This window comes from Sceloporus undulatus, chromosome 6 (genome assembly GCF_019175285.1).
Source record: "Sceloporus undulatus isolate JIND9_A2432 ecotype Alabama chromosome 6, SceUnd_v1.1, whole genome shotgun sequence".
NCBI classification, from domain to species: Eukaryota; Metazoa; Chordata; class Lepidosauria; order Squamata; family Phrynosomatidae; genus Sceloporus; species Sceloporus undulatus.
Genome location: NC_056527.1, coordinates 136,942,790 through 136,970,386, shown reverse-complemented (window position 1 = coordinate 136,970,386; position 27,597 = coordinate 136,942,790). Strand labels below are relative to the sequence as shown.

Below are 27,597 nucleotides of genomic sequence, written 5' to 3'. Positions count from 1 at the left end.
TTGGATTTTTGGATTATTTTTTCAGATTTTGGAAGATTTGCATATACATGTTGAGAGAACTTGCGGATGACACCCATCTAAATATGAAATTCATTTATGTTTCATATACAGCTTATACACATAGCCTGGAGATAATATTATGCACAATATTTTTAAAATAATTGTATGCATGAAACAAAGTTTGCATACATTCAACTATCCAACAGCAAAGCTGTTGTTATCTCAGCCACCCATGTGGACAGTTCTGGATTTTGGAATATTTCAGATTTTGGCATTCCAGATAAGAGAAGCTCAACCTAGATTTTGCTTCCTTTACAAACATGCAAATGTTAGCAAGTAGTTTTATTCTGATTCTGGCACCAGCGGCATCTTCTGTACCTTAAAGAAAACACTTTTCTACAGAATTGTTGTCCCAGAGTTGTTACACAGTACCCTGAAGAAGGTTCTATGCTGTCTTAGAACAGAAGCTACCATCTAATGTGGCACGCTTCTGGGTGCCCCCTGTATAAATGGCAACTGCTTCTTGTGCACCTGAAAGTCTCTCTTAAATCTTGTGCATATTTTGTGTTCCTGGGAGATCTAGGGCTTTGACACTCATGGTACATACAGTATATTCTGGTGTCCAGTGTTCTGGACTTTTTCAGAGTCTGATGGAGGGTGGTTGTTGAAGTAGTGATATGCAGATGGATGGAGTGGATAATATACTTTGCCCAACAGTGAATGCTCAGCCTAATGGATCAATACATTGCTGACACCTCCTCTAAATGGACAATTATGTTTTTATGTATGGCCATTTTTCTGATGCCTAATAACTCAATAGGTTTTCCATTTCTCTCCTGGGAATCTGAGCCTGAACTGTGAGATGGTAAAGGTAGGATATTTCACTGTTCAGTTTGCAGGAACAGTTGGGATCCAGAAGAGGGTGGTGTTTCCACTCTGAAAGAATAGCTTGGCTAAAGATGCACAAGATGCAGTTTATTGCCATGTTTCCAGTTCTGTTTCAGAAACTAAATTATGATTCTTTGGACAATTGTCATATTACATTTTTAGATGAGGTGTTTTTAAGTGTATATGTGAAAACATAAAAAGTGTGAACAAACAAGCAAAGCTTAAAGAAGAGCTTTTTGTTTTGTACTACAACTTCCAAAATTCTAGTGACTGTGCTAGCTAGAGGATTCTGGGAGCTATCATCAAACAATGAACTTCTCATACCTTTGATGAAGGCAAATCTGGGTTTCAATATCAATCTGGATTTTGGAAAAAGCCACAGCCAGTTTTGCTAGCCTGTAAGGTATGAAAAGGCCATCAAGTGAGATAGGGTTGATAATTCAAGAGTACTACACTTGCATGAGTGCTGCCCACTTCTGCAATGTGTAATGTAGATATTTCATAAGAGTAGGTTGTTGCCACAGCTGCAGTCCACATTGTTTTAGATCACACCCAATACTGCATGTCCCAGCAGATCAATGGGCTGAGAGACAAAGCGGCTAAAGGTAATTTCTGAACCAGTCTTCATAAAACTGCAACAATAGAAGTATAGTTTAAATGGTGCCCCTTTCTTAACAGGAAACTATTACAGCCTCACTGTCCCAACAAGTTAGATGCCCAACACATGAACTAATAATAGCTGATAATTAACACTCTGTATATATCTAGGGCATCTCACTCAAGATGCTATGAAAAATATAAAGTATTGTCTGCATTATTTTGGTTTTTTGAGATAAATCTAGATGTTCAAAGATGGGGGTCATTTACATTGAAAAACAGATCATATTGCGGTCTGGTCAATCTCTTTCTTTTTATCACATTTGTGAGCTACTTTCCATTCAGAGACATTAGGTTGCTTCATAAGGTTCATCTGCTTTTATCATTAAGTAAACCGAAGGGATAGCTTAGGTTTGGAGCAGCTCCCATCCAGTTTGAATTTCCAGTGAAACAGTCAGAGTCTGTGACTGCTGCCACACTGTAGAATTAATGCAGTTTGACACCACTTTAACTGTCATGGCTCCATCCTATGGAATCCTGGGATCTGTAGTTTGTTGTGGGATCAATGCTTTCTGATAGCGAAGATGAAATATCTCACAAAACTGCAAATCCTAGAATTCCATAGCATTGAGCCACAGCAATTAAAGCAGTGTCAAGCTGCATTAATTCTGCAGTGTAGATGCAGCTTAAAACCTTTTTTTAAAACCATAATACAGAAAGGCAGAAGTACCGGAAGAGTTCTTCTGTTTCTGCACTTCCTTTTCTTCCATCCCAAATGCAAAGAAATAATAGAGAGTGAGACTTGGAAAATTCACACCCTCTCATCTTTAGAGGATGGCAATGGAAAAACCCCTCTGAAGAAACTTGCTAAGGAAACCCTATGATAGGTTTGCCTTAGGGTCACCATAAGTTTAAAAAAATGGTTTGGAGAAAAACAACAACAAAAGTCTGTGAAGGTCATCAGATATTGAATGGGTTAATATCTCTTTGTTTCTAGGGGACCGATTCGCAATAAGAGATCTGGAAGATTTCAGTGTCCGCACTTTGTATGACAAACTGGAGGATCAGAATCTGCACCTTGCATCACAACTCGCAAAACATCGGGCAGATGTCCTGGTGTTTTACCAAGGGATCAGCCAGAAAATCCAGAGCCTTTTGGTCAGTACCTTGACCGGGGGGGGGGGGGGGGGACCATGAGGGAGCAATAATACTTGCATCCTAGAAATTCTGTCCTGTCTTTCCTTGTTGGCTCATTGATCTCTCATGGTGTTTGCAAAAAGGCACAGCACTCTATTGAGGCTGCCTAGGCTAGAACTAGCCACTAAAATGCCCCCACCTCCTCTAAAGGACTGAAAATAGCAACATTGACAAAGACCCTTCTCACCTGAGATACTAGAAGACCTCTACTAGGTAAAGTACACAGTAGTGCTTTAAACAAATAACCCCACCTGGCACCAGTTCTAGTTGTTCTAGGGAAGATGAAAACAGCCTTTTCTGTGCAGAAATATTATTTTATGTGCAGAAAGTGTTGTAGCTGAGTCCTTGCTATGCTTTCAGTTTGATTTGGGGGGCTTTTTTTTTTGCACAGAGAAAGGTTTTTTATGCAAAGAAAATGCTTTTTTCTCAGCACAAAAAAATGCTGTTTTCTGTGCAAAAAGCCCATGTGTGACTTTATTACCAGTTAAGTCCCAAAATGGAAATAGTCATCAAAAATTACAGTTATCAAAGACTTCCTCACAGTGGGAAGTAAATTGCTAAAGTTGCTTATTGCTCCCTTTGAGAACTAATTTAGCAAAGAATTAACATCCCTATTCGTTCCCAAATGATAGTAATTAACACTCATTAATTGTGTTTATGAATTGTAATTGTGAATTATTCCTTTTTTCTCCTTCCTCCCTTTCCTTTTATCCTTCTATGCTTTTAGATTGTACACTGAGAGCAGGGAATGTTTTATTATCCCCTGTAAGCTTTTTATTCTGAAGAATAGGGGTAAAATGGTTCAAGGAAATAAAGGAGAGTGGCAAATCATTACAGGCATTGCTCTCTTCTTCTAGGATATGGTACAGACACTCAACATGGGTGAATTGAGAGACCTCCAAAGAGCAAAAGTTTTGAGGGACAGAACCCAGGTCCCTTTCAGCCCTTTCAAGGAGACCCAACAGAGTGAGAATTCTGCAACCAAGATTTTTAGAGTGTTGCAAGCAATGGGCTATCCAGGTGAGAGATCTGGAGGAAAGGGAGACTTGATAGACTTGGAGTGCATCTGAGAAAGCAGGCCAAGTCAAGGAAAGCTCATGCCACACCTTCCTTCACAGTGAGTCTCCAAGGTGCTACAAGATCCCTTTGTAATCTGATATTCCAGACTAAAACTTTTGTCTCTGACTTTTACATGGAAAAGGACCTTGTAGCACCTTTGAGACTAACTGAAAGATAGAAGTTGGTAGCATGAGCTTTCGTAGCCTTGAGCCTACTTCTTCAGATGCTGCAAGATCCCTTTGCATATTGATTTTGCATACTAACACAACTATGCCTTTGAATTTTGATTTTTATGACACTGAATGACACATGGGGCTTGCTACACTATTCCAAAAGCAGCTAAAACAACTTTCTCCAATGTGGCCTATGACGTTCCAGAAAGCAGTACCTTTTATCTTCAACCACTGCATCCAGTGACTATGTTTGGGATTCATGGAAGTTGTACTCAGTGCATCTGGAGGGCCCTAGTTTGGAGAAGGGTATACTAATGCATGTCTGAAGAAACACCAGCTTCTTACACGCCTTCTGAGTTACCAGTCCAAAGAAGCAGAATGAGCTTGTTGTTAATGTAAATGTCTTGCAGGCTCTGAGTGGCAGGAAGCAACAGATTTAATGAAAGCACTGGGAATGTTGCTGCGCAAAGTCCATTGTGGGAAAGTGATGGCAAAGCAAGAAAGGGCCCAGGGGCATGATGGGGTGCCCATCCGAGAGCCAGCAGAAACTCAGCAGCACTGCTTGGTAAGAGTAAAGGTCTTCCTTTGGGAAATTCTGGTATTTCTTCCTCTAATTAGCCCGAGATCCTTTAACATTGTTCCCTATAGGATGCAGGTGTGCTGCAGCATCATGTCCTCTCCAGTGGGAAGAGGGCTTCTCCTAGTTCCCATGGATGTGAAGACCAAGGTAAGCGAGATGGCCTATTACTAGACTATTGGCCAGGGTGGGGAATGTGAAGGTTTTCAGATTTTATTGGACTCCCTCTCCCATCAGCATAGCCACATCAACCAAAATACACCCCCATCCACAGGATCTCCCACATCATCATATTGATTACTGATTTCCCACAGCAACTTATCTTAGTTTGGTCTTAGCTTGCTGGCAACATGGGTCATGTGCTGTCTGGAAGTCTCAGAGCATCTATTATGAACCAGATCATTTTAGGCAATGAAAATTTGTCTTGCATGTTACATAATAGCTCCCCTCCCCATCTATGTATTCATCTGCATGAAATCATGGCCCCCAAAGGCATCACTGTAGGCTTGTCTGTTTTCATCAGGGCGGGATCTGCAGACTAGCAAGAGCGCCATGCTTGCCTGTGTGACAGAGCTGGAAGTCGAAGCCTTGATGGCGACATCTCCTCTTGCCAGGACTCTACAGGAAATCAAGCAGTTTTTGGAGGCATCACAACAACCTCTTCACTCCCCTTCTTCATCAGGTGATGAAGTTGATTGTTTCTTTTATTCCCTTCTTGGATCAAATCATCCTTGAAATTCTCCACACTGTCTCAAATGCTAAGATGAAGAATAAACTCCTGAGACAACCTAGAGTCATATGTGCATTCACACATGCCAGCAGGGTTATGCTCTTTTCACCAGTTCCTATTTTGAATGCTTAGACTTCTTTTAAAAATTTATGTAGCTTTAAAAGGTAGTTGGACTGTTTATCAGGAGAATTTCAACACTACCTTCCCATCTCTCCAGGGATAAAAGAAGATGGCAGTCCTTTTGCTCCAGGGCCTGGCATTGGTACAGTGCTTTCCACCAACTTGGCCAGCTTGTCTCCTCGCCATTTTGTGGTCTATCGTTTTGGCTGCACTGTGGCTAAGCTGCTGGGAAAAGTCTTCACCTTCCCAGGACTGGTACTTCTGTTGGCTCAAGCAATCCCCAAACAAGATCCCATGGAGGTCCAGGAGCCTCTTCAGTTGGCCAGGGATTTCTACTATGATGCTAATAATAGGTGCCTCTACATCCTTTCATCACACCTGGAGAATGCCGGTGGATTCATAGCGGTCCTGGTGAATGCCATCGCTCACATCAAAGCAGGTATTGATGCTGTCAGGTCCTTGGTCTTCCTGTTGACCTTGTCAGAGGCTCTTCAAAGTTTTATGCATGTCTTTCTAATGCTTGCCACCTGATGGCAGGACTGTGCTTTGCAAAGAACAAAGCAGCCCCGAATCAGCTTCTTCCTTCCTCTTTGGAACATGATGGAGTTCTGCTTACCTTGTATGCTAATGTTATTATGATTCTTTGTCTCTCTTGCCTAGTAGTGTGGAGGAGACTGGGAAAAACACATCCAGTGACAGAAGAGCATGGGGAACAAGCATGCTGTAGGCAAGATTGACTGTGAAGCATCCTTGTGTTCTTTGTAATGAGATTTTTTTACTGTAGATACCATAGACTGAAGAGCCAGCATGGTGTAGTGGTTTGAGCATTGGCCTGTGACTCTTGAGACCAGGATTCAAATCCCAGCTTAGCCATGTAAACTCACTGGGTGACCTTAGGCAAGTCACACACTCTCAGCTTCAGAGGATGGCAATGACAAACCCACTCTGAAGAAAATTGCCAAGAAAACTCCATAATTGGTTCACCTTAGGGATGGCGTAAGTCAGAAATGACATGAAAGCACTCAACAACAACAACAGCAGACAGAAACTGGGACTTCCACATGTAAAACATGGAACTTCAGATTGCAGCAGGGTTATTTGAAAGCATGAGATATAATGATGAAACGCTGAGAATTGTCACATCAAATTCAAATCAGGTTGCTACGCCCTGTGATTGAATAATAGTTTTTTCTGCATAACTAGATGCAGGGATTTCTAATTTCTATTTCTGTAGCAGGTCCTTGGCACAGCACTTCCTTCTTCGTGTTATATTTTCCAGCTCCTTCAACCTCCCATATTTACTTCCCTGCTTAGGCAAGAATGGAAACAAAAGATAGCTTACCTCCTTTGACATTTTATTTATTTATTTATTTATTTATTTATTTGCTATTCGTGACCTCTGCAATTGTGTCAGTTTTCAGTATCTAATTTCAGTAGTACCAGGCATCTTCCTCTTTTAAAAATAGTTCAGTGCCCAGATGGGCGTCTTTGCAATTCATTGACAGGGCAGTGTTGCATTTTTGCAACACTGCTATGGATTCCTCAAGTACAAAATGCAAACCATAACGTAGCACCTTGGACATTGTTTTTTGGAAACAGGCAAAGAAACAGTCTTCCTTATAAGGAGCAGATGTTAAAGCTAAAGGATTACAATAACTGTAATGGCATGGGCCTTTTTTTAACCTTTTCTTTTCTCTCTAGGCCCTGAGAAGGTCATCCCCAAGAACACTGGCTTTTGGAAAGAGCTCAATACAGCCATCGCAGCATTAGCTAATGCCTTATTCCAATGCTCTTGGGAAGCAGCAGCAGCAGAAGCCGAGAAGGTAAACAAACAAACAAACAAACTTTTATTTCTACCCCACTTTTTGTAAAAACAATCAAAGCAGCTTACAATGTTAAAAGAATACACCATATATACAAAATATTCCCCCCCCCTAAAAAAAGAAACAGTTTAAGGTTAAAATTACATGAACTTTCCACTGTTTGTGAGCAGATCCACATAGTGCACAACTGTGCTAAAATTTTAGGTTTGGCTTGGAGTCAAATTTTGTGCTAGGTCTGAGTTGAAAAGCTCAAACCCTCAACTCACTTTCACTACCCATTTTTCATAGTATGAAGTTGGCAGAGCCATTTCAGAGCTGGAAAAAAAACAGCTGAAGTTTGTCCTCTCTTCAGTCTTGGCGGCGGCTGGGCTTCTCCCCACCTCCATGGTTCCTTAAAGTGAGAACAGGAAACTCCATGTCAGCATTGTCCAGCCGGGGGCTTTCCACATGTGTTGGGCTAAAATTTTCATTATTCCCATTCAGCATGCTGGCCAAGTACAGCAGGAGTGGTAGCATGTCTCATCTCAAGGGCACCAGGATGTAAAAGTTGATACAGACTGCATCCACACTGCAGAAATAATCCAGTCTGACACCACTTTCTGCCATGGCTCAGTGCTATGGAATTTTGGGGGTCTGTAGTTTCGTGAGACATTTAGCTTTCTGTCCTGGTACAATTCCCAAATTCTACAGGATGGAGCCACGGCAGTTAAAGTGGTGTCAGACTGTATTATTTCTGCAGTGTGGATACAGCCGTAGTGTCCTCATGAAGCCACTCAGGTGGGGTTTCCTGTCCTCAAGCTAAAGAATCCCTGAAAGGGAGAATAGAAGTAACAGGCCACCAAGGGCTCGGGGGCACTCAGAAATGTTGACATTCACTATAGCCTTAGTATTAGTCTCAACCCGAAGAGCTATAACTTAAAACATATTATTATTGTTAAGAATAATAATAAAACTTAAAACATATTATTATTATTAAGAATCATCGCTAAGTGAATATTTTACAAGCAAGGCACTACCAGCTTGGCCACTTGGAACTATCTTTGGGCTCTTCCAGATTTCACCTTGAGTCCTTGTTTGGGGGGAAAGGTGGGCTATTGATGGTGATGATAAGGATGATGATGCCCAATTGACTTTTGTAGATTTCCAGATATAAAAGTGGGTAGATATGAAAATATTATCCCTATAATTAAGGTTGCCATGTCCCGATTTTAGGCGGGACAATCATGGGTTTCAGCCTCACGTCCTCCAGCTTGCCGCCCTTGCCCTCCAGCCCACTCCTCCTCCTCCTTCAGTCCTCCTCCCCAGCCCCAGGAAGCATGGCCGGACGTCCATCCCCTTCCCAGCCTCACAACCAATTAGAGAGGCTTCTGGCTGGAGGAAGGAGCAGGACTTCCAGCCGCAAAGGCCACTGAGGCCTGTAGTTGCAAGAGGAACTGCCCCTTCCCGGCCTCGCAACCAATTAGAGAGGCTTCCGGGGGCAGAATTTCTGGTCACAAAGGCCGCTGGAGCTTGTAGTCGCGGTGGGTTCCTACTGGTGACTACAAGCCCCTGCGGCCACTGCGACTGGAAATCCCACCCCGGAATACTCTCTGATTGGTTGTGAAGCCAGGAAGGGGTGGGACATCCACCCTGTCCCAGTTTGGTGGAGGATGGATATGGCAACCCTACCTATAATTCATTCTGGAATGTTGTGTGCATGAGATGCTGGACTTCATGTATATAGTTTCCCGCATCCTTGCACTGCGACAAATGTTCACGGCAGTATTCAGGTCTTTGGTTCATGGTGTGTTTGGAGAGTGTGAGGATTTCAGGCGGATTTGCCACATGGATCCAACCCCCTACACACACTGTACATGACAGCAAAGACCCTTAGCCCTTGCACCATAGAAAACTGGTGTATAGTGAGACATGACTGGTCAGCTATCAGACTTTTCTGGAGGGAGTATTTAAAAAAGGGTTGATTTCACAAAAGGAAGTGGAACATACCTATTTAATTATTTTGATTTTGCCTCTGAATCTTACATGGAATCAAAAGCGGTTTTAAAGACAGTCTGTCTGTTGAATGGTTTGTCAAGAGACAAAGAAGGAATATCCAGAGAGAGGAGTGACTGGGGCAATTTTAGACAAAAGGCTATAGTTTGTGAATTAAACTTCTGAACAAGTTTCTTTTCATGTCATAGCCTTGAACAGAAAACTGACAATTACAATGCAGTTTTAATCCCCACCACCCCAGAAACATCCCCACAACATTTTTGGCTGTTCGGTATTTTTGATGAATTCTCTGTTGAAGAATACCAAACTTTGCTCCTTTTCTTCTTGCTGCTTCTTTTAGGACACTGTGAAAAATTATTCCCCAGTTTGTTTAGCCGCGAGGTCTATTTTTGAAGAACTGTTGGGTATTCAAATGTTGCTCAGTCCTCGCTTCTTTGAGAAGCACCTATGTGAAAGGTAATAGAAATGAGGCTGATGATGTATTTAACCCAAGTAATACCCATTCCAATATGTTTTTGTTTGTTGTTATATTAGTGCTTGAATTAGAAAACAGGACTAATTTTCAGTTACACGATACAACATAAAGGTAGAATCTTATGGCTTCAAGGAACTTGAAGAGAAGGTTATTTCTGGAATTTTTTACAACTGTATCAAGAGGTCTTCATCAGTCCATGTCTTTACACTTCTTTTAGATTACTCATATTACTTATAAGACCTCTTGAAATGGTTGTAAACTTTTCTGGAAATGACCATTTCATCAAGTTTCATGAAGACATAAGATTCTACCCTTTTGTTTAATAAAGTTATTTTCAAGATTTTTCAAGCCATAGGATCTTCAAACTTCAGGTTCTGCAAAACTCACATCATAACCTTCGAGTTCCTTGAAGCCGTAGGGTTTTAAAGCCACAGGATCTTCAGAACTCAAGTTTTATAAAACTTAAAATCATAAACCACATGAATATCTTTATATCTAGTTTAAATGGACTTGCATTTGTATTGCAAGCATTACCTTACTTATTTCTAATTGTTCCCTTGATGTTTTGTTAAACTTTAGAGGTGAGATACCTCACTTTATGGCTACTTTACAATATTTTTACTGTATGATCATTTTCTAAATGGTTTATATAGTATCAGGTGCTCTCCCTCCATAACGTATTTTCGGCCGTTGAGGAAGGGGCAGGCCGGCCCAGCGTCATCAGGGCTGGCCTGAAGACACGAGTGCCCTCCCTCCATAACTGTCATCTTTCGGCGTTGAGGAGAGAGCAGGCCGGCCCAGCGTCATCGGGGCTGGCCTGAAGACGAGTGCCCTCCCTCCATAACTGTCATCTTCCGGCCGTTGAGGGAGAGAGCAGGCCGGCCCAATGTCATCAGGGGCTGGCCTGAAGACAGAGTGCCTCCCTCCATAACCTGTCACTTCCGGCCGTGAGAGAGCAGGCCGGCCCAGCGTCATCAGGGGCTGGCCTGAAGACAGAGTGCCCTCCCTCCATAACTGTCATCTTCCGGCCGTTGAGGGAGAGAGCAGGCCGGCCCAGCGTCATCAGGGGCTGGCCTGAAGACAGAGTGCCCTCCCTTCATAACTGTCATCTTTCGGCCGTTGAGGGAGAGAGCAGGCCGGCCCAGCGTCATCAGGGGCAAGCCTGAAGATACAGTGTATCTTAATTGTAGATTTTTCTTGTACTGTTATATAATTTTCTTGTACACCGCTATGATCTATTTGGAATAGCGGTTTATAAATAAAACATATTATTATTATTATTATTATTATTATTATTATTATTATTATTCCATTGGATGCCCAAAATTCTATTATTATAGTAAACACATGCAATTTAAATAATAATAATAAAATAATAATTTTTTAATTTCTATCCCGCTTTTTGCCAGGCAATCAAAGCGGCGTACAAAAAGTTAAAATACATCCATATATACACAGTACTCCCTTTAAAACAAGATTAAACAGTATAAGATTAAAGACTACATATTAAAAGCTGATTAATCCAAATAACAATAATCATGGGCAGAGTTCACTAGATGGGAAGTCTTATGGTTTAAAGAAGTTTTTGTAGTATTGTTAAGTACCTAACTTTCCTGGTTAGTCTTTTTTTTAGTTTCTCAGTTTAGAGATCATCTGTGTGTAAGGTTATCCACCCTGTATTACCCCTTTTTGAGTTCCCCTAACTCACAGATATCTGTATCAGTCCTACAACTGCACTAGTTGTATATGTTCTCAGCACATATGTAGTAGTAAGATTTATTTGGTCGTTGACCAAGTATACAAAATAACTTGATAAAATAATAATTGCAAAATACAGTTATTAATAATTGTTAAAAACAATTTCAGAAACAAATTCAAGGTCATGTTATACACATATCAGTTTTCACCAACCAATTAGAAGCGTATTTTGCATAAGATGTAACAAAATTTTGCTACATTGTGAACCTCACTTGGTTTCTGATTGTCCAGAAGATAACGTAAATTATAGAAAGTATCAGTATGTCCAGCACATATTTTCTTCTAAGTATCCTAGAAACATAGTAGACTGACTACACTTTTCAGTGGCTACTGCAAATTATGGCATCACTGGTATCCTAGTTTTTAATCAACAGCTGTTGAGCTGAGTTTTCATTTGTTCTTCTGGCTTGCATAAAAGCCATAACAATACATGGAGGGCAGGCTGCTTCTTCTGCACCAATAAGATAGCTTTATGCCAGTGTGTTCTAGAACCTTCATCTCTGACAGCTGATGGAGCAACTGGTCTTTTGCAGTTCTAGACCCTCTTAGCTCTGGGGAAGTCGGACACCGATCAAGCTCCATCAAGCTAGTTCTATGGGCGAGGTTTGGCTTCTCTGTCCTACAGTTATGGATTAGTAACCAAGCTTCCAAGATCAGATGAGATCAGGTGTGTTCAGGATGGTATGGCCATAGGCGATTAATAACCAATGGTAGCACCTTTCTGCCATAATGGGATTATGTGGTCTTGTGAAGCAAGAGGCTATGCTGATGGCAGCGGTACTTTTGGTAGTATCTACGAGGTCATAGGGGTTTTTGTTGAGGAGACAGATTAAACATACTCAACTGTTAATGGGCAGCATTGGAGGTTGACATTGGAGGAGGATCCCCCAAAGACAACGGAAGTGACACCATAGTTCAGTGGTGGCGAAGCTATGGCACACATGCTAAAGGTGGTACCCAGAGCCCTCTCTGTAGACACATGCTCTGCCACCCCACCACAGAGTTTTCCAGAGTTTGTTACTAGAAAGCCAGATGAACATGGCACTTTGTGATAAATAAGTGGGTTTGGGGTTGCAGTTTGGGCATTTGGTCTGTAAAAGACTCGCCATCACTGCCATGGCTAATGCTTGTTAGTACTGCACAGAGGGGGGCATTGGTAAACCTTCTTTTGAAGATCTTTTACTATGGAAACCCTATGATGAGACAATCTAAAATGAAACAAGAGACAGTGCCAGAAGATGACACTCCAAGATCCAAGGGCACTCAACAAGCTACAGCCAAAGACAACTATGAGTAGTGTTGTGGCTAATCATAAAACTGGCCTCGAGCTGAAAGGACATTCAACTCTGATGTTCTCTGAGGCAAAAAGAAAGCCTGACTCCAGGAAAATGCATCAATATAACCTTAATCCAAATTTATGCTCCAACTTCAGAGGCAGAAGAAGAAATTGAAAGTTTCTCTCCTGGAGTCCAGGAGTAAATTGCTCACACACCAAAGCAGGACTTCTTGTTAACAATAGATGACAAGAATGCACAAATAAGAAGCGGCAGAATCAAACATTGTAGGAAAATTTGGCCTATGATCAAAAGATGAAGCAGGACTAACTGACTTTAGCTTTCCCAAGTCTGGGCCCGTTTTTACCCTTAGGGATCCTGTCACTCACCCTGCCATTCTTTCCCCAATTTCTTCCTTTCTGTATTGGGTTACTGAAATTTTAAAGTAGACGATGAAGACATTGAAATAGTTCAAGATTTTCCATACTTTGGCTCAGTCAGAAATTAGAGTGGGTTCTGCAGTCAAGAAATCAGAAAAAGACTAGGATTTGGAAGGGCAGCTTTGAAGGAGCTAGACAAGATCTTGAAGTATAATAATAATAATAATAATAATAATAATACTGTTTATTTCTAGCCTGCTTTTCCAAAGATCAAAGCGGGTTACAACATGGATACATCAAACAGTACAGTATACAATATAAAACATACCAAGTTAAAAACATCATAAAAAACATTCCAATAAAACATTTACAATTTCCAAAAATAAAACCAGATAGAATGGAATACTAAAGTTAGGATTGTCTGGGCCATCCTATCTCCCATTTCTATGTATGGTTGTGAAAGCTAAAGAAAACTGATAGGAAGAAAATCAACTAAATTGAAATGTGGTATTGGAGACGTGTTTTATGAATACTGTGGATTGCTATGAAGACAAATAAATGGGTCTTAGACCAAACATTTTTCACTGATACTTGTATTCTGCCATCACCATCCATTTCTGCACTAAGGATGAGGGTTCAAATCATGAGGAAATTTGTGTTTGGTGTTAACGTGTGTATTTTTGAATTTATTGTCATACAAAGTATATATTACTAAATGCATTTCCTCTCATAGTACACATTTCTAAATCTATTTATTGTGATATGCACATTTTAATAAGCAATTTGATACCTTTTTGAGCAAAGAACTATATTTCAGAGTTCAGAGAAATGAGAAATTGAAAGAGTCTCAGTCTTCACTTTAGAGCAGAAGGTGTGCATTGTGTCAGGTCTTAGTGCAGTGGTTCCCAACCTTCCTAATGCCGCGACCCTTTAATACAGTTTTGTCATGTTGTGGTGACCCAAGCCCATGCAATTATTCTCATTGCTACTTCATAACTGTAATTAAATAGGTGTTTTCCAATGGCCTTAGGTGACCCCCATGAAAGGGTCATTCGACCCCCAAAGGGGTCCCGACCCACAGGTTGGGAACCACTGTCTTAGTGGAAGATGAAATTTATCAAACACTCCTTTTTAATTCAGCCAATAAAGAGATAAGTTATATCAGTCCTTTTGGATCCAAATGAATGAAGAGTGTATGAAATCAAGGCTTGCATTTTTCACATTCCCTCAGGCTGAAGCATTACAAAAACTTCCACCTGCAAGCAGAGCTACATAATATATTGGACAATCCAGAGCAAAGTGTGGAGAAAGGGTACAGCAATGAGAAAGATCAGGAAGGAGATTTCTCTAGCCTCCAGGTAGCTCATTTAAATTAAACCAGACATGTATGTATGTATGTATGTATGTGTTTAATAAATGCTTGTTCTCCTTTTTTCCTCCATTCTGTAGCAGAACTGAGGGGGGGGGGGTAAGGCAGACACTGTTTAGCAGAGCCTTGCTCCTGCTCCCCCAACAAGTCTTGCTATACCTCTCCTTTTCAGTCATATGATGTGAGATGCTGCAGGCACTAAATCTCCCCTGTTTGAAAATGCATAGCATGTCTTCTCATCTCCAGGTGAAAACTACAGAGCTAGAGCAGACGCTGGATGCCTTGAATGAGGATTTCTTCCAGCTCTCAGTGCAAGTCTTGACGATCTACAAGGAGGAGGAACATTTGAATCAGGAACTTAGAACACAAGAAGACTCTATCTCATTTGAAGTACATGACTTTCTTCACTTATAAGCATTGAATTTGCACTTACATTATGCCCAGATGAATATTAATTCATAGCATACCTACTATGCAGTAAAATCTCTTCATCTACAGAACAGCAGGGAATGGTTGAGCTTAAGATGAGCTAGAATACTAATAACCTCCTCTGACTCAGTTCATATTTGTGTAGCTTATGGGCACTTTTGGTGCACGGATACAAATGTGTGTAAAGCTTAATATTGTAAATTGAAGACACATCTCTCCAAATGTTCTATGCCATGTGGGGCCAAACAAGTATCATGACTAGCATGACTCTCTCCTTGATAGCCGTCCATCCTGTGTCTTCAAGTGGAGCAGATACTTTTTCATTAAGCAGTGTAAACATTGGCGTTCTCAAATTGCCCCTTAGCATCTAAATAGATCCTTTTTGAGTGACTAAACCTGTGAACACGGGTCCTCAGGGACTGTGTAATGCTATGTATTAAATGTGGCAAACTGGTGGCCTTCATGATGAAACTAGTCTACAAGTCCAGCCATACCTAAGTACCTTACCTTCTTGACTGCAGCTAATGGAAGTTGTAGACACCAATATTTGAAGGGCCATACATTCCACACTTTTCCTATTTCTAGTGCATTATACCAGACAATTTAATTATATCCATATAATACTATCATAAATTTGAAGCAGGTGCTTTACAAATGAAACAAAACTGCACAGGGTCATAAGGATTCCCCCAGTTTACAGCATCCACTGTTTCATACTCATTGGCTTTAATCTTTCTTTTTCCTGCCCTCTCTCCCCAATCTCTTATACAGTCTTCAAGTGAACTTCTTGGGAAGAAAACACTACACTTCTCAGAACTTCTTGAATCCTGGGCTGCCAAGAGGGACCAAAGGGTTCTGCTGGAAATTAAGAGAAGCCTCCTTGTACAGAGGATCAGAGAGGTGGAATCAGAACTGGCATCACTTGGAAATCTGCAGCCACTGCCAGCTTGACAGCTGAGGAGAGACCATTTTGAACTAAGGACCTGCTTGAAACTTTCTGTCGATCATTTTGGAGTTTTATGTATAATTATAGGTTTAAGGTACACAGCAGTAGTGAACCAAAATAGCTCCTCCTCAAGTAGTAACTTGGAAGTGTCCCATTTTAGGGGCTGCTATATAACCCACCAAATTGTTTCAATGGATGGGTTTTACAGTACTGACGAGAGAAGAACTCTTCTTTTTTCCTCTTTAAAACTATTCAAAGGTCAGGTGAGGAAGCTTGCAATGGTAGTGAGCAGGCCTCTAGTCTAACTTTCAAAGATCGCTAACAGCCTCCCTAGTCAACAAGATGTGCTTTTCCCCTTCACACACACACACACACACACACACCTACAGTCGAAACAATGCAGAAAAGAAAAGCATTTGAGGAGGAATCAGTTCTTCTTTGTAATCTCTGTGCCTCACAGAAATTGGTCTCATGCCTGCATAGATCCATTTGTGCGAAGGCACAGATGATCACTAAGAACTACAGTTAAAGGTACGCAACCTGTCCATATTGATGCATTTCTGCCATTTGAAAAGAAAAGAAAAGAAGGCACAGAAGATGCAGTGACTGCCAAGATCCCTTACAGGAATACACTCTGGGAGGAAAGGTGTTGTCTAGGGTTGATGGATGCAAGTGGGGAGAAAGGAACATAAAAACAGACAAGTCGTTCTGGCTCCAAATGACTTTGTGTGAGAGAAGTATGAGGAATTGGTTTGTAGAACGTTTCCACCCAGAGATGTTACCAGAAATTGACTTAATCTGTTTACAATAGGACAAATCTGAATTAATCTACACAAATACTCAAGGATTAAGTTGGGTTTGTGAAAGGCTGTAGAATTTGTTCGGTGTAACCGCTAACCTAATGAGTGGATGTGAATACCTTTGTACTGTATTATGTTTTAGTGGAAACGATGTACGTTTATGGGGAAAATGCTATTCAGTGAAAAACGACAAAAGCAAACAGATCTGTGTTTCCCTGGAGTGACACTTAAACCTGTTGGGTAAAGGCTCAGGCATGCTTCTGCAGTTGTGTCTCAAGTTTCACATTTCTGTTAGTCAAATGCAACAAGCATCACAAATTGTCAGCGTGAGGTTCTATTACAACTGGCATGCCTGAGGAAAAAGAACTGCTAATGACTCTGGCAGGGATTGAAAGAGTGTGCCACACCTGATGAGAAACACAATTACTGAAATAGAATAATAGTGTGTTGTTTTTCCCTATACCCAAATACAGCGAGCATCTCCAAGCATTTCCTGTAACCTAGTTTTCCTTCGATCCTCATCCAGGCAGAGTTATGATAAGGGAAAAAAATTATGTGGCTGAGGGCCAACTCAGCAACATGGCACACTCCTAAGGCAGGAGACTTTTCTCTCTCTTTGTCATTAAAGGTAATATTTACACAGTGGAATGAAAGGATTTCCCCCACCTCTGTGAAGATTTTAAATGCTTATCAAGTCCTTTATTCCTGATCACTGACCAGAATGTTAAAGATTGAGACTTGAGATACCAAGCCCTTTAGTAGATCAGTGGATCACCCTTAGAGAAGGAAACAAACCCTAGGCAGCACCCAGCAACCAAGATGTGTGAACTCTCCTTCCAGTAACCAACCGCCTGCAAAACAGTTCCTGGTATCACTTTCCTTTTGCAGATATTTTCTGGTTGTACTATTATGTTATGCTGCTGTACTGTAATTTTCATGAGATTTGAAATTGTGGAAGGTCTGAATACACATTTTAAAAATCTAGTCAAAGGAAGAATGGCATCTACAGAATTCGGTGTAAAGGAGATCAGGCATCTCCCATCTCCATGCTCCCAATTCCTAGGCATTTGCTGTCTGTCTGTTTTGGTCTTATGGTCTTTTTAATCTTTGTTTGTTTTTCATCTTTTAGGTTATGAGCAAAAATGTTTATAACTGTGCTTCATGGAGGTAAGTGATTTTCTGGCATTGAGCTTTGGTTGAAATGGACAACATTCAGCAACCCATCTATTTCTGTGCCCCTAACCCAAGTATCTTTTTTGTTGAATTTTCCATAATGGTTGATATATATATATATAGAGAGAGAGTGTGTGTGTAATACTCTTTTATCTTGTTTAGAAGATGAATTGTGGCCCCACAAGCCACCTAGAAACACAATTCCATTTTTGAACAAGGTGTGCAGGTCCTATGTACTCTGTGTAAAGGATAAGCAGCACTTACCACTGCGGCATTTGGAGAGTACCAGTGTGACCCCTTGACCCATAGACTCAGTTATTAATAGGGGAACCAGATGGGAGGGACTGAAGAAACCTCTCATGCATATTGCTGAAATAATAATAATAATAATAATAATAATAATAATAATAATAATAATAATTTTTATCCTGCCCCTTTGAGGTCAATCGGGGCGGCTTTCTTTTTGCAGATATTTTAAAACATGGCCATTTGAAATGATGTGCAGGAGGAGAATTCTACAGATACCATGGACTGCTAAATAGACAAATGAATGGGTCCTAGAACAAATCAGGCCTGAACTGTCACTAAAAGCCAAGATGACTAAAATGAGGCTGTTATACTTTGGACATTTCATGTAATGAAATTACTAATTGGAAAAAGACAATTAGGCTTAGCAGAGTGGAAGGCACTAGGAAAAAAGAAAGGCCCCATCACACAAGGATTGAGTCAAGCAAGCAAGCCACAGCCTTGACTTTGCAAGACTTGATCAGGGTAATTGATGACCAGGGGTCTTGAAGGCCTCCTCATGGAGCCACTCTAGGTCAAGGGTGATGTGATACCAAATGACAACAACAAAAACAAGGTCATATTTTACTGGCAGCAGCTGCTAGACCCTTGGTGCAGCATCTCCATGATCCTGACATTGGACCATACAACTTTTGTCTCTTGAAGCTCCTTCCCCAGCCACCTGCTAGAGGAACCATGAAACAGTAGTAATAGGGATAACATGGGCATTAGCCATTGTGTGTTTCACCCCTGACTTCTGGGCTCACCACCCACCTCTCAATCTGGGCTTGTTTCTGTCCAGCTTCACCCAACAAGAGCCCTTACAGATTCTCCAAAACTGGGAAGATGGACACACAAGTCCTGTCTCCCCAACACCACAAGTATCACAAGAGAACAAGTAATTGTTGATTCACATGCTCTATTTCTGGTCTTGATGTCAAGAGCCAACACAAAGTGTTAACCAATGTGTGTTCCATGAAATTGGATTGAACCCGTTGAGCTTTGACTCCATAACCAAATGGTTGGTTACTGTTATCCTGATCATTGTGCCAATGGGAGGACAACCAGGGGTATGTGGCCAGAGGAAAGTTATTAGCTCAAGAAAGAAGCCATAGATAAGACAGGTGGGGAGAATGTTATAACACTGTATTTTGTTACAAAGGGATAAACAATTTGGGAAAAGAAGCCAGCTACTTTGCAAGCTGAGTTGTACCAAGAGGCATTGGCAGAAGTGGCAAAATTTCTATTTTTATGAGCTATTTATAATACATTAGATGTAATGCAGACGTACTGATATCAGACATCAGTAAGAGATGTTTAATTTGGTTTTGTTATTGTGTATGTGTTAAATTGATTGTTGTAAGCTTGTTGTTAGCCACCTTCACAGCTGTTTTACTGAAAGCTTGAGAGAGAGAGATTTTGAAAATTATAAAAAAAAAACCAGAGTAAAGTAAAGCAATAAAGTAATAAAATCCCAAACCTATTTTCTGTGTTTCCTTCATAGAACATAAGGAAGACCTTTTTAACATTCATTGTAAAGTCCAGATTCTCCTAGATGGCATAAAACACCGCTGTGGCTGTGAAGATGAAGGTACTGTGCCTGCAATAATAATAATAATAATCATCATCATCATCATCATCATCATCATCATCATTTGTACACTTTGTGTGTTTGGGGGGGGGTACCAATAGTCTATTCTTTTCTTTTTACCATCACCATATTCCATATTCTTGCCTCCTTCCCCTATATGTCCCTTATTTTATTATGATACATCTGTGTCTTTGATTTATACCAGTCAAAGGAAACAGATGACCTCTGGATGGCTAAAACCTCACCATTTCTCCTTTATTTCCTCTAATGCATGGAGCTGCTTTCTTCCTTGAGCTCCCCGCTCAAAAATATTTCCTGTTAAGCCTTTTGCACAGTATCTTTGCCTCCATTATCTACTGAAGCCTTCCCTAACTTGGTGCCTTTCCAACATTTGGACTACACTTCTTATCACCACCAGACATGGCCAGTGGGAGGGATGATGGCACTTAGACTCCAAAATACCTGGAAGGCAACAGCTCAAAAATGTCTGCCTACTTGAATTAAGTGTATGTATTAAACCCTAAGGCTTATCATGGGGTTTTCTTGGCAAAATTTGCTTGGAGGGGCATTACCATTGCCCCCCTCTGAAGCTGAGACAATGGGACTTGTTCGAGGTCAACCAGTGGATTTCCATGGCCAAGTGAGGATTTGAACCCTGGTCTCCCAGAGTCCTAATCCAAATTTCAAACCACTATTCCACACTGACACTCATGTGTTAGACAGATACCTGAAGTAAATGCATATTCTTTCTTCTTACTCCTGCCTTCTCTTTTTCATGTGAACTCTTTGTATTTTGTTATAGTTGCTCCTTGGGGTAAGAGTCTATCCTCTTGTACTTTGCAAAGTGTCATGAAGAGAAGGGTCGTCAGGCCAATATGCAACCAAGCAAATATATCTAGTTCCTGAATTTTGTTTTGCAGAAGAAATAGAATTAGCAGATGTGAGTGGCCAAGTCAAGAATTTGCTCCAGAACAAGCATCTCTCTGCAGCTGAGCTTCTGGGGGAAAGAGAGACTTATGTACTCCTTGGTGTTACAACCAGTAGGTTCCATAATTCAAATCCTAAGACATCCACTAGATGAATAGGTTTATTCATCAGGGTGCATATACTCTATTTAACATTTTTTATTATTATTTGATATTTAGCTGTACTTTAATTTGTGCTTTAATTTTTTTATCTGTTTTGTAAACTGCCTTGGGTACTATGCCAGGAGAAAGCTGGGATACAAATAAAAATAAAAATAAAAGACACATAGATAGCAAGGCACAATTTTAGATCCAGAGTTACAGACATGCAGGTATCCTCTGCATTTTACTAGGAAATGAAATCCCACCGAAAAGCATGGGATTTGCTTCCTAATGAATATGCTAGACTGACTGGTATCAATTCTCCAGTGTACCATGCTGAAATCTGCAGAAATAATGCCATTTGATGCTGCTCGAACTGCCATGGCTCAATGCCATGGAGTCTGGGGATTTTTCTGTGGCACCAGAACTCTCCGAGAGAGGTCTAAATATCCCACAAACTACAAATCCCATAATTCCATAGCACTGAGTCATGACAGTTAAAGGGGTATCAAACTGCATTAATTCAGCAGTGCAGATTTAGCCTATGCCTTCCTATTTGCCCAGAGGGAAAAAACAAAGCTTTGACTGATGAGTTTACTGTCACCTAGTTGGTCTCTTAAGATTCTCCTTTGCCTCCTTAGTAACAGTAAAGCAACCTGTCTCTTGGGTGTATGCTGCTCTTTCTAGTAACAGGATCTAAAATGCTGATGTAAGCAGGAGGCAAGGCTCTCTTTCACTTTCTCAATGGCTAGATTAAGCTCTCAATGCTAGAAGATAAAGGGCTCAGAAGTTTCAGGAAAGGGCTTCAAAACTATTTCCTCTTTCCATCAGATCAATCTTCCTTAGGTCACATTAGAGAGGAAGGTTTCTAGCCTTTGCTTTTGAGCAGTGAAGGGTTGGTTGGGGTAGAGGAAAGGCAAAGCACAGGGACATAATGGCCATAGTGCCAAGGTTCAAGCAGACTTCCATAGGCCCTGGGCAGCACACTACACTGATTTATTAATGGTTTGGGTCCATATTACCTACAGGATCACCCCCTTCCATATAATCCACTCTGTACACTCAGTTCCTCTGGAAGAGATTTAGGACAGTCAGCCGGGATTAGGTTAATAATTGTCAGCCAGATGATGTTTTCTTCAGCTGCCCCTAGACTGGAATGACCTGCCAGAAGTGGCTTGACAACTGCATGCGCTGTCTAAAACAGCATTAAAGACCAGGCTCTTCAACAGGCTTACCCAGATGATTTTCAAATTGTGAATTTAAAATGATGAATTTAAAATATGGATTGTTTTAATAAGTGGACATCTTAATTGTCCTTTGAAACTAATGTATATCTTAACTGATGATTGCCTGTTAACTGTTGTTGTTGTTATATTAATTCCATTATTTATTTCTGGCAGGGCATCAAGGCAGTTCTGATTCAATAAGGAATCAGGCTATGTTTTCCCTTTCATATGATCTCCCAGAGCTGTTTGAAGGGCAGGAAAGGGAATTTTAGGACAAACAAATCTTGAATCAGTCCCATCTTCCATATGAAACAGGTGCCACCTAGATATAGGACATCCCACTTATAGACCTTCAGCTCCTTTTGACCCAGCAATCCTTTGGGGGGAATATGGAAAGCAAGATACCAAATGCACACCACTTCATGTATCTTCAGACCAAAAGCTACAAAGAATGATCACCTTGAGAAATAATAACTTAGGGCCCAATCAGGCAGGCCAAAATAAAGCTGCTTCAGGTCACTTTGGAGGTATTCTATTTAAATGATCCATGCATCCTAAGAGGCTGGAAGCTGTGCCAAAGCTGCGCTCTGGTCCTTAGCACTGGAGCATGACTTTGGTGCAGCTTCTGGCCTCTTAGGATGCATGCATAATTTAAACAGCATACTTCCAAAGTGACTTGAAGCAGCTTTATTTTGGCCTGTCTGTTCAGGCCCTTAGTTGTAGAAAAAGTCTTGCTAAGATCAACTCCTATCCTTTATACTAATCCCAAGATGGGACATACCATCCACTTTTACACACTAAAGCTTCTCCCTTTTGCTCCCTCCAGATGGCGAAAGACCTTCAGAAGGAGGATTTGTACCTCTGTTGATAGATGAAAACATCATTAATTCCAAGTTCCTAGGTGGGTGAACTAATGTATTTCCAATTTTATCTGGGGAACGTTAGTATCAAAAGTCATTGTGTAATTGAGACAAGGAGGGCAGCTGCCTCTAAAACAGCATGGTATGCATACAGAGTTCAGATGTTGCTACCCTAAAGCATAATGCGACATAATGCTCAACTTGCCATAACAGAGTGCAACTGTTAAACCCAACTTTCTATTTTTGTTTTAAGTCTGTCAAATCTCCAATCCTATTGATACTTTGCTCCTTTTTAAGATGGCACATATATGTGCAGTTCAAAAAGAAATGCTACCTAATTTTCTTTCTTTATTATTTATTACTGTCAGCATACACGTTTAGCAACTTAGCTAGGCATCGTAGCTAGGCAGAAAACAAAGATCTGACAATGCAACACAAGAGCAACACAATAAAAAACACACAGGTAAATAGAAAGGCAGCATGGAGGAATTCTCCTGACAAAATAAATAAATAAATAAATAAATAAATGCAGAGAAGAAATAAAATAGAAATCAAAACCACGAATGTGTAATAGGGATTAAAATAATACAACTTTCAGTTGATTGACTCTTACAGTTCATAAAGGTTTGGAAACACTGTGTAGATTTACAGTCAGCTCTCTTCCTCCACGGATTCTTTATCGACAAATTCAGCCATCCATGGTTTGAAAATCATCTATCTATCTATCTATTCAAAAAAGCAAAGGTTGATCTTGCCATTTAATATAAGGGGCACCATTTTACTATGTTATTATATTTAATGGGACTTGAGCACCCACAGATTTTGGTATCCATGGGAGTTCCTGGAACCAAACTCCGGCAAATACCAAGGCCTCTCCGTATTATAAAAAGAGTAAAAACAGAAAATAACTGCATGAGAAAATATGAAGGCAACTTTGGTGCTGACATTCAGAATAAGGTCTGTTCCCACCCAGATCAAAAACCTTTGTACAAAGATCACTTTTCATTTGCTTAATGTGCAAGACAGGTCTTGTTTCCATAAGTAGTTATGATCTTCTCCCATAATGTTGGCCTTCACATAGCAGGAAAACACCTTTTGCAGAGATGCTTAATCACAGAAAATGAAGGATTACCAGAGATAATCTCCAATAAAATTTGGAAATTTGGAAATAATAGGGCTTAGCCAAACTGTCAATTTATGTACTTTCCCTCCATTTTTGCTTCTATGGCAAGAATATTACTTATAAATTTGATAATCCTCTGTTCCTTTTTACTATCAGAAACTGCCTGTCAAGGGAAAAAATCAAAAACAATTGGCTTTAAAATTATACAGTACTAAGTTACAGGATGGCATATATTTTATTTGGCTTGTTCATAATAGCACTCACCCGGCTAGGATTGCTTTAAATGAATTCTGTGAGATATATTGTGTACTTCTTCTATCGGAAGCTAAACTAGCAACTTCACAAGAGCAGAAGAGCCCTTCTCCCAGGATGAAATCCAGAAGGAGTCATAAAAAATCAACCTTGGATATTCCAGCTGCTGGTGGTGAGTTCATTTTAAAAATAAAATAAAACAAGTTTTATTACATATTTTAATCTGATATAGTTCATTACAGTTCAAATAGGGGACAACAAAAGATGGTACAGTTCACTAAACAAGTCACAGTTCAAGGCAGGAAAATTAAGCTTTCCGGATTTTCAGCCATGTAAATCTCATAGCATAAAGATGTTAGAATCAGCCTGTGATATCTTCCCATAAGAGAAGTGTCAGGTTCAATATGTACTGTGATAGTTTGTCTTAGGTACAAATGTCAACAGCATACTTTGTATCCTGAATTGTTTACATTATTATTATTATTATTATTATTATTATTATTATTATTATTATTTGGGCCTAGTTAACATTAACATGCATTTTGATAGATCTGGTATTTTCCAACTCATCGATCATGTAACGCCATCTCTGTGTACTTATTGGAGCTCATCTATACTCATTTAAGGATTCAGTTTTATTGGCATAATTCTTTACTGACATTTGATCCAGAAGAATCTTGAAGGTGGCTTGTGTGTGTGTACCTTCAAGTTACCTGTTGATCTATGGTGATCCCATGGATTTCATAGGGTTTTCTTAGGCAAAGAATACTCAGAGGTAGTTTTGCCAGGTCCTTCCTCTGAAATATAGCATACAGCATCTGATATTCATTGGTGGTCTTCCATCCAGGCCTGACCCTATTTATCTTCCAAGGCCAGGCAGGATCTGGTGTCTTTAGGGTATTTAGGCCCCTGAAAGTGGCTTACAAAGAATAACATATAATTACTTTAGGGCTGCTTCTGCTTCATTCAATATATAGTATTGAATTTGAGTAACATATCTTCCCAGTTCTCACTGTGTTGCTATGGCTATCCCTGCATAACATTTTACTCATGACTTCAAATTGCTGATGACTGGGTAGTTAAATAGGTGGCTTATTGTGCGTTGTGTGTATTCTTACTCCCTTCCTTGAGGACTCCATATTGAGTTAATTGCTGAGTAGCACTGAGTTGATACAATATTCAGCAAATTTTTGAAGATAATGATAGGTTCATAAAAGGGGTGAAACAGAGGGTCAAATTGAAATGGCTTCCCAACATTTAGGAGACATGGCCTTTAGACGGTGCACACTTCCAAAGTGGCCAGAGGCCACACTGAAGCTGAGCTCTGATCCTTAAGACTGGAGCAAAAAAGAGCCAGGATAAAGTGGCTCCTGGTGGTGCTGGTCAGCCCTTTGATTCATGACCTGGTTTGGGAGTAGGCTGTCTGGTCAGCAGAGTTCTGACCCACTTGCGGCTGGAGTGGACTCAGGCCACTCTTTCATGCCCATCTGCTTCAGACCTTAGCAACCATGTTATATAACTTTATGAGTAGATACAAGTTTAGTCTTCTTTATCCAAAATGCTTGGGACCAGAAGTGTTTTGGATTTTGTGTATATATATATATATATATATATATATATATATAATACTTGCATTTGCATATATGTACATAATGAGATATCTTGGAGATGAGACCCAAGTCTAAACACAAAATTCATACATGTTTCAGATACACTTTATACACATAGTTGGAAGATCATTTTATAGCATATTTTTAAATAATTTTGTGCAAGAAACAAAATTTGTGGGAACTGAACCATCAGCAAGAAAAAGTGTCACTATCTCAGCCACCCAAGACAAAGTTTTGGTTTTTGGAGTATTTTGGAATACCAGATAAGAGAGAGTGAACCTGTACTTGCCATTTAGTGGCCATTAACTGAATGTGCTCTTTGTCTGGTATTATATGCAACACCCACATTCCCCAGCAACTGATATAAAGAGCAATACTATTTGTGGTATCTCTCATGCTTGTTTGTATGTTGTCTCTTTCTATGGCAGGCTTAAGGACTCATTCACCCCATGGCAGTAGAACAAGGACACCCATTGCATCTCCAAAACAGAGCAGGAAACTCTGATCTTTCACTGACTATCAAGTGATAACCAGTGCTAAATGCCCCATAAAGCTTATTTATTGCTTCTTGGTGCCACATCTTATTAGCGATGCCATTCTAATTGTAATCCCCATTGGATACTGCTGTACATATTTTGGAGTAAACAGTAGTAAATTGGAGTATAGATGTGCCAATTTGTGTCTCAAGACAAAGAAATACTGTATTATATAGATGACAGCAGCACTTATGTATTTGTATCTCTCTCTTTGGAGGGATTTTGGGTTTCTTATTTCCATTTTACTTCCAGAGCTTTAAAGGAATATGATTAACAAATTTACCTATGACAGGAACATAAAGATCTTCTGACATGATTTGTTGGGATCAATGTCCATTTGTTTGATTAAGGCTGTTTCAATAAACCACATTATTTCTTAGCTATCTCTTGCCTGGACTCTCATGAAAACAATTCGATCAGCTGGGTTGTGTAATAACCATCATTCTTCAACCAGAGCTTAATGGACAAAACTAGGCTTATCAACTAAGGCTTATTTCCAATGTTACTTGTCAAGGTAGCTGTAATAATAATAATAAAAAGATATTTCTTTGAGCAGATGTAATATTTTCCAGTGTGTTAGAGATGCTGCATGCATTTTGAGGTAGAATGGGTGACAATGCAGTAAACCAGATGTTAAGACAATGTAAAGTTTGCTTATGTGAGATGGAGACATTTTCTTAAAAAGGAAAGTGCTCAGTTCCTCGAGAGTTACTACTAGTCAGAGTTTGCTTATGTGAGATGTACTACTAGTTCTAAACTGGATGGAGAAATAGGCCCATCCTCTATATAGGGCAGCTTCTTCCTATATTTATCCACACCAGTGCTATCCAAAAGATAGTCTTTTGAGCCTCTCCAATGTTATTACTTCCTATAGCCTATTCAGAAAGAAATATTTGCCTTCTTTTAGGCTTCCTCAGTACAGAGCAGGAAGTTTATCTTGTAAGCATCTTATCTAACAAGGTGAATGCTTCTGTGTTCAGTGCAAACTGCAGGTTTAACCACATGTTACAAAGCAAGAGGTTGCAATGAGCGCCTGCAGGGAAGAACGGCATCTGGAGCAGCATTTGGAGCAAATAAGTGACTGGGAGGAGTGGAGAGCGAAAGGGGATTTTCCTTTTATTTCACACCTGTTTCTCTTTTCCACATTATGTAGCAAAACCATAGAAGATAGCATGAGATCATATAAATTAATTGGCTTGTGGCAAGAGCTCTTTTGGAGCACTAGATAGAGTGTGTGTGTGTGTGTGTGTGTGTGTATGTATGTATGTATGTTTATTATATATGATA

At 40.2% G+C, this 27,597-nt stretch overlaps 2 protein-coding genes across 4 annotated transcripts in view; both read left to right on the top strand.

Moving 5' to 3' along the window:
- Nucleotides 1-15,792, top strand: part of LOC121933064 — a 43,233-nt gene extending 27,441 nt beyond the window's left edge. Inside the window, exons 30-40 of the mRNA XM_042472287.1 lie at nt 2,483-2,643; nt 3,540-3,702; nt 4,325-4,479; nt 4,563-4,641; nt 5,015-5,173; nt 5,439-5,780; nt 7,043-7,164; nt 9,497-9,612; nt 14,275-14,401; nt 14,659-14,802; nt 15,613-15,792. Coding sequence (XP_042328221.1) covers nt 2,483-2,643; nt 3,540-3,702; nt 4,325-4,479; nt 4,563-4,641; nt 5,015-5,173; nt 5,439-5,780; nt 7,043-7,164; nt 9,497-9,612; nt 14,275-14,401; nt 14,659-14,802; nt 15,613-15,792 — 1,748 coding nt within the window. The remainder of the gene's footprint in view (nt 1-2,482; nt 2,644-3,539; nt 3,703-4,324; nt 4,480-4,562; nt 4,642-5,014; nt 5,174-5,438; nt 5,781-7,042; nt 7,165-9,496; nt 9,613-14,274; nt 14,402-14,658; nt 14,803-15,612) is intronic.
- A 4-nt stretch (nt 15,793-15,796) lies between these two features.
- Nucleotides 15,797-26,755, top strand: LOC121933072 (uncharacterized protein CXorf65 homolog). 3 transcript variants are annotated; one of them, XM_042472311.1, is made up of 7 exons: nt 15,797-15,881; nt 17,717-17,754; nt 19,550-19,636; nt 20,557-20,676; nt 22,756-22,830; nt 24,238-24,336; nt 26,203-26,755. In XM_042472311.1, exons 2-7 carry the CDS (start codon nt 17,730-17,732, stop codon nt 26,277-26,279), a joined length of 483 nt encoding a protein of 160 aa, XP_042328245.1. In that variant the 5' UTR covers nt 15,797-15,881; nt 17,717-17,729; the 3' UTR covers nt 26,280-26,755. The 3 variants fall into 3 exon arrangements, with proteins under 3 accessions (XP_042328245.1, XP_042328244.1, XP_042328243.1); XM_042472310.1 differs by lacking the exon at nt 15,797-15,881 and adding an exon at nt 16,607-17,455; XM_042472309.1 differs by lacking the exon at nt 15,797-15,881 and having other exon boundaries at nt 16,607-17,754; nt 26,203-26,754.
- Nucleotides 26,756-27,597: the final 842 nt, after the last annotated feature.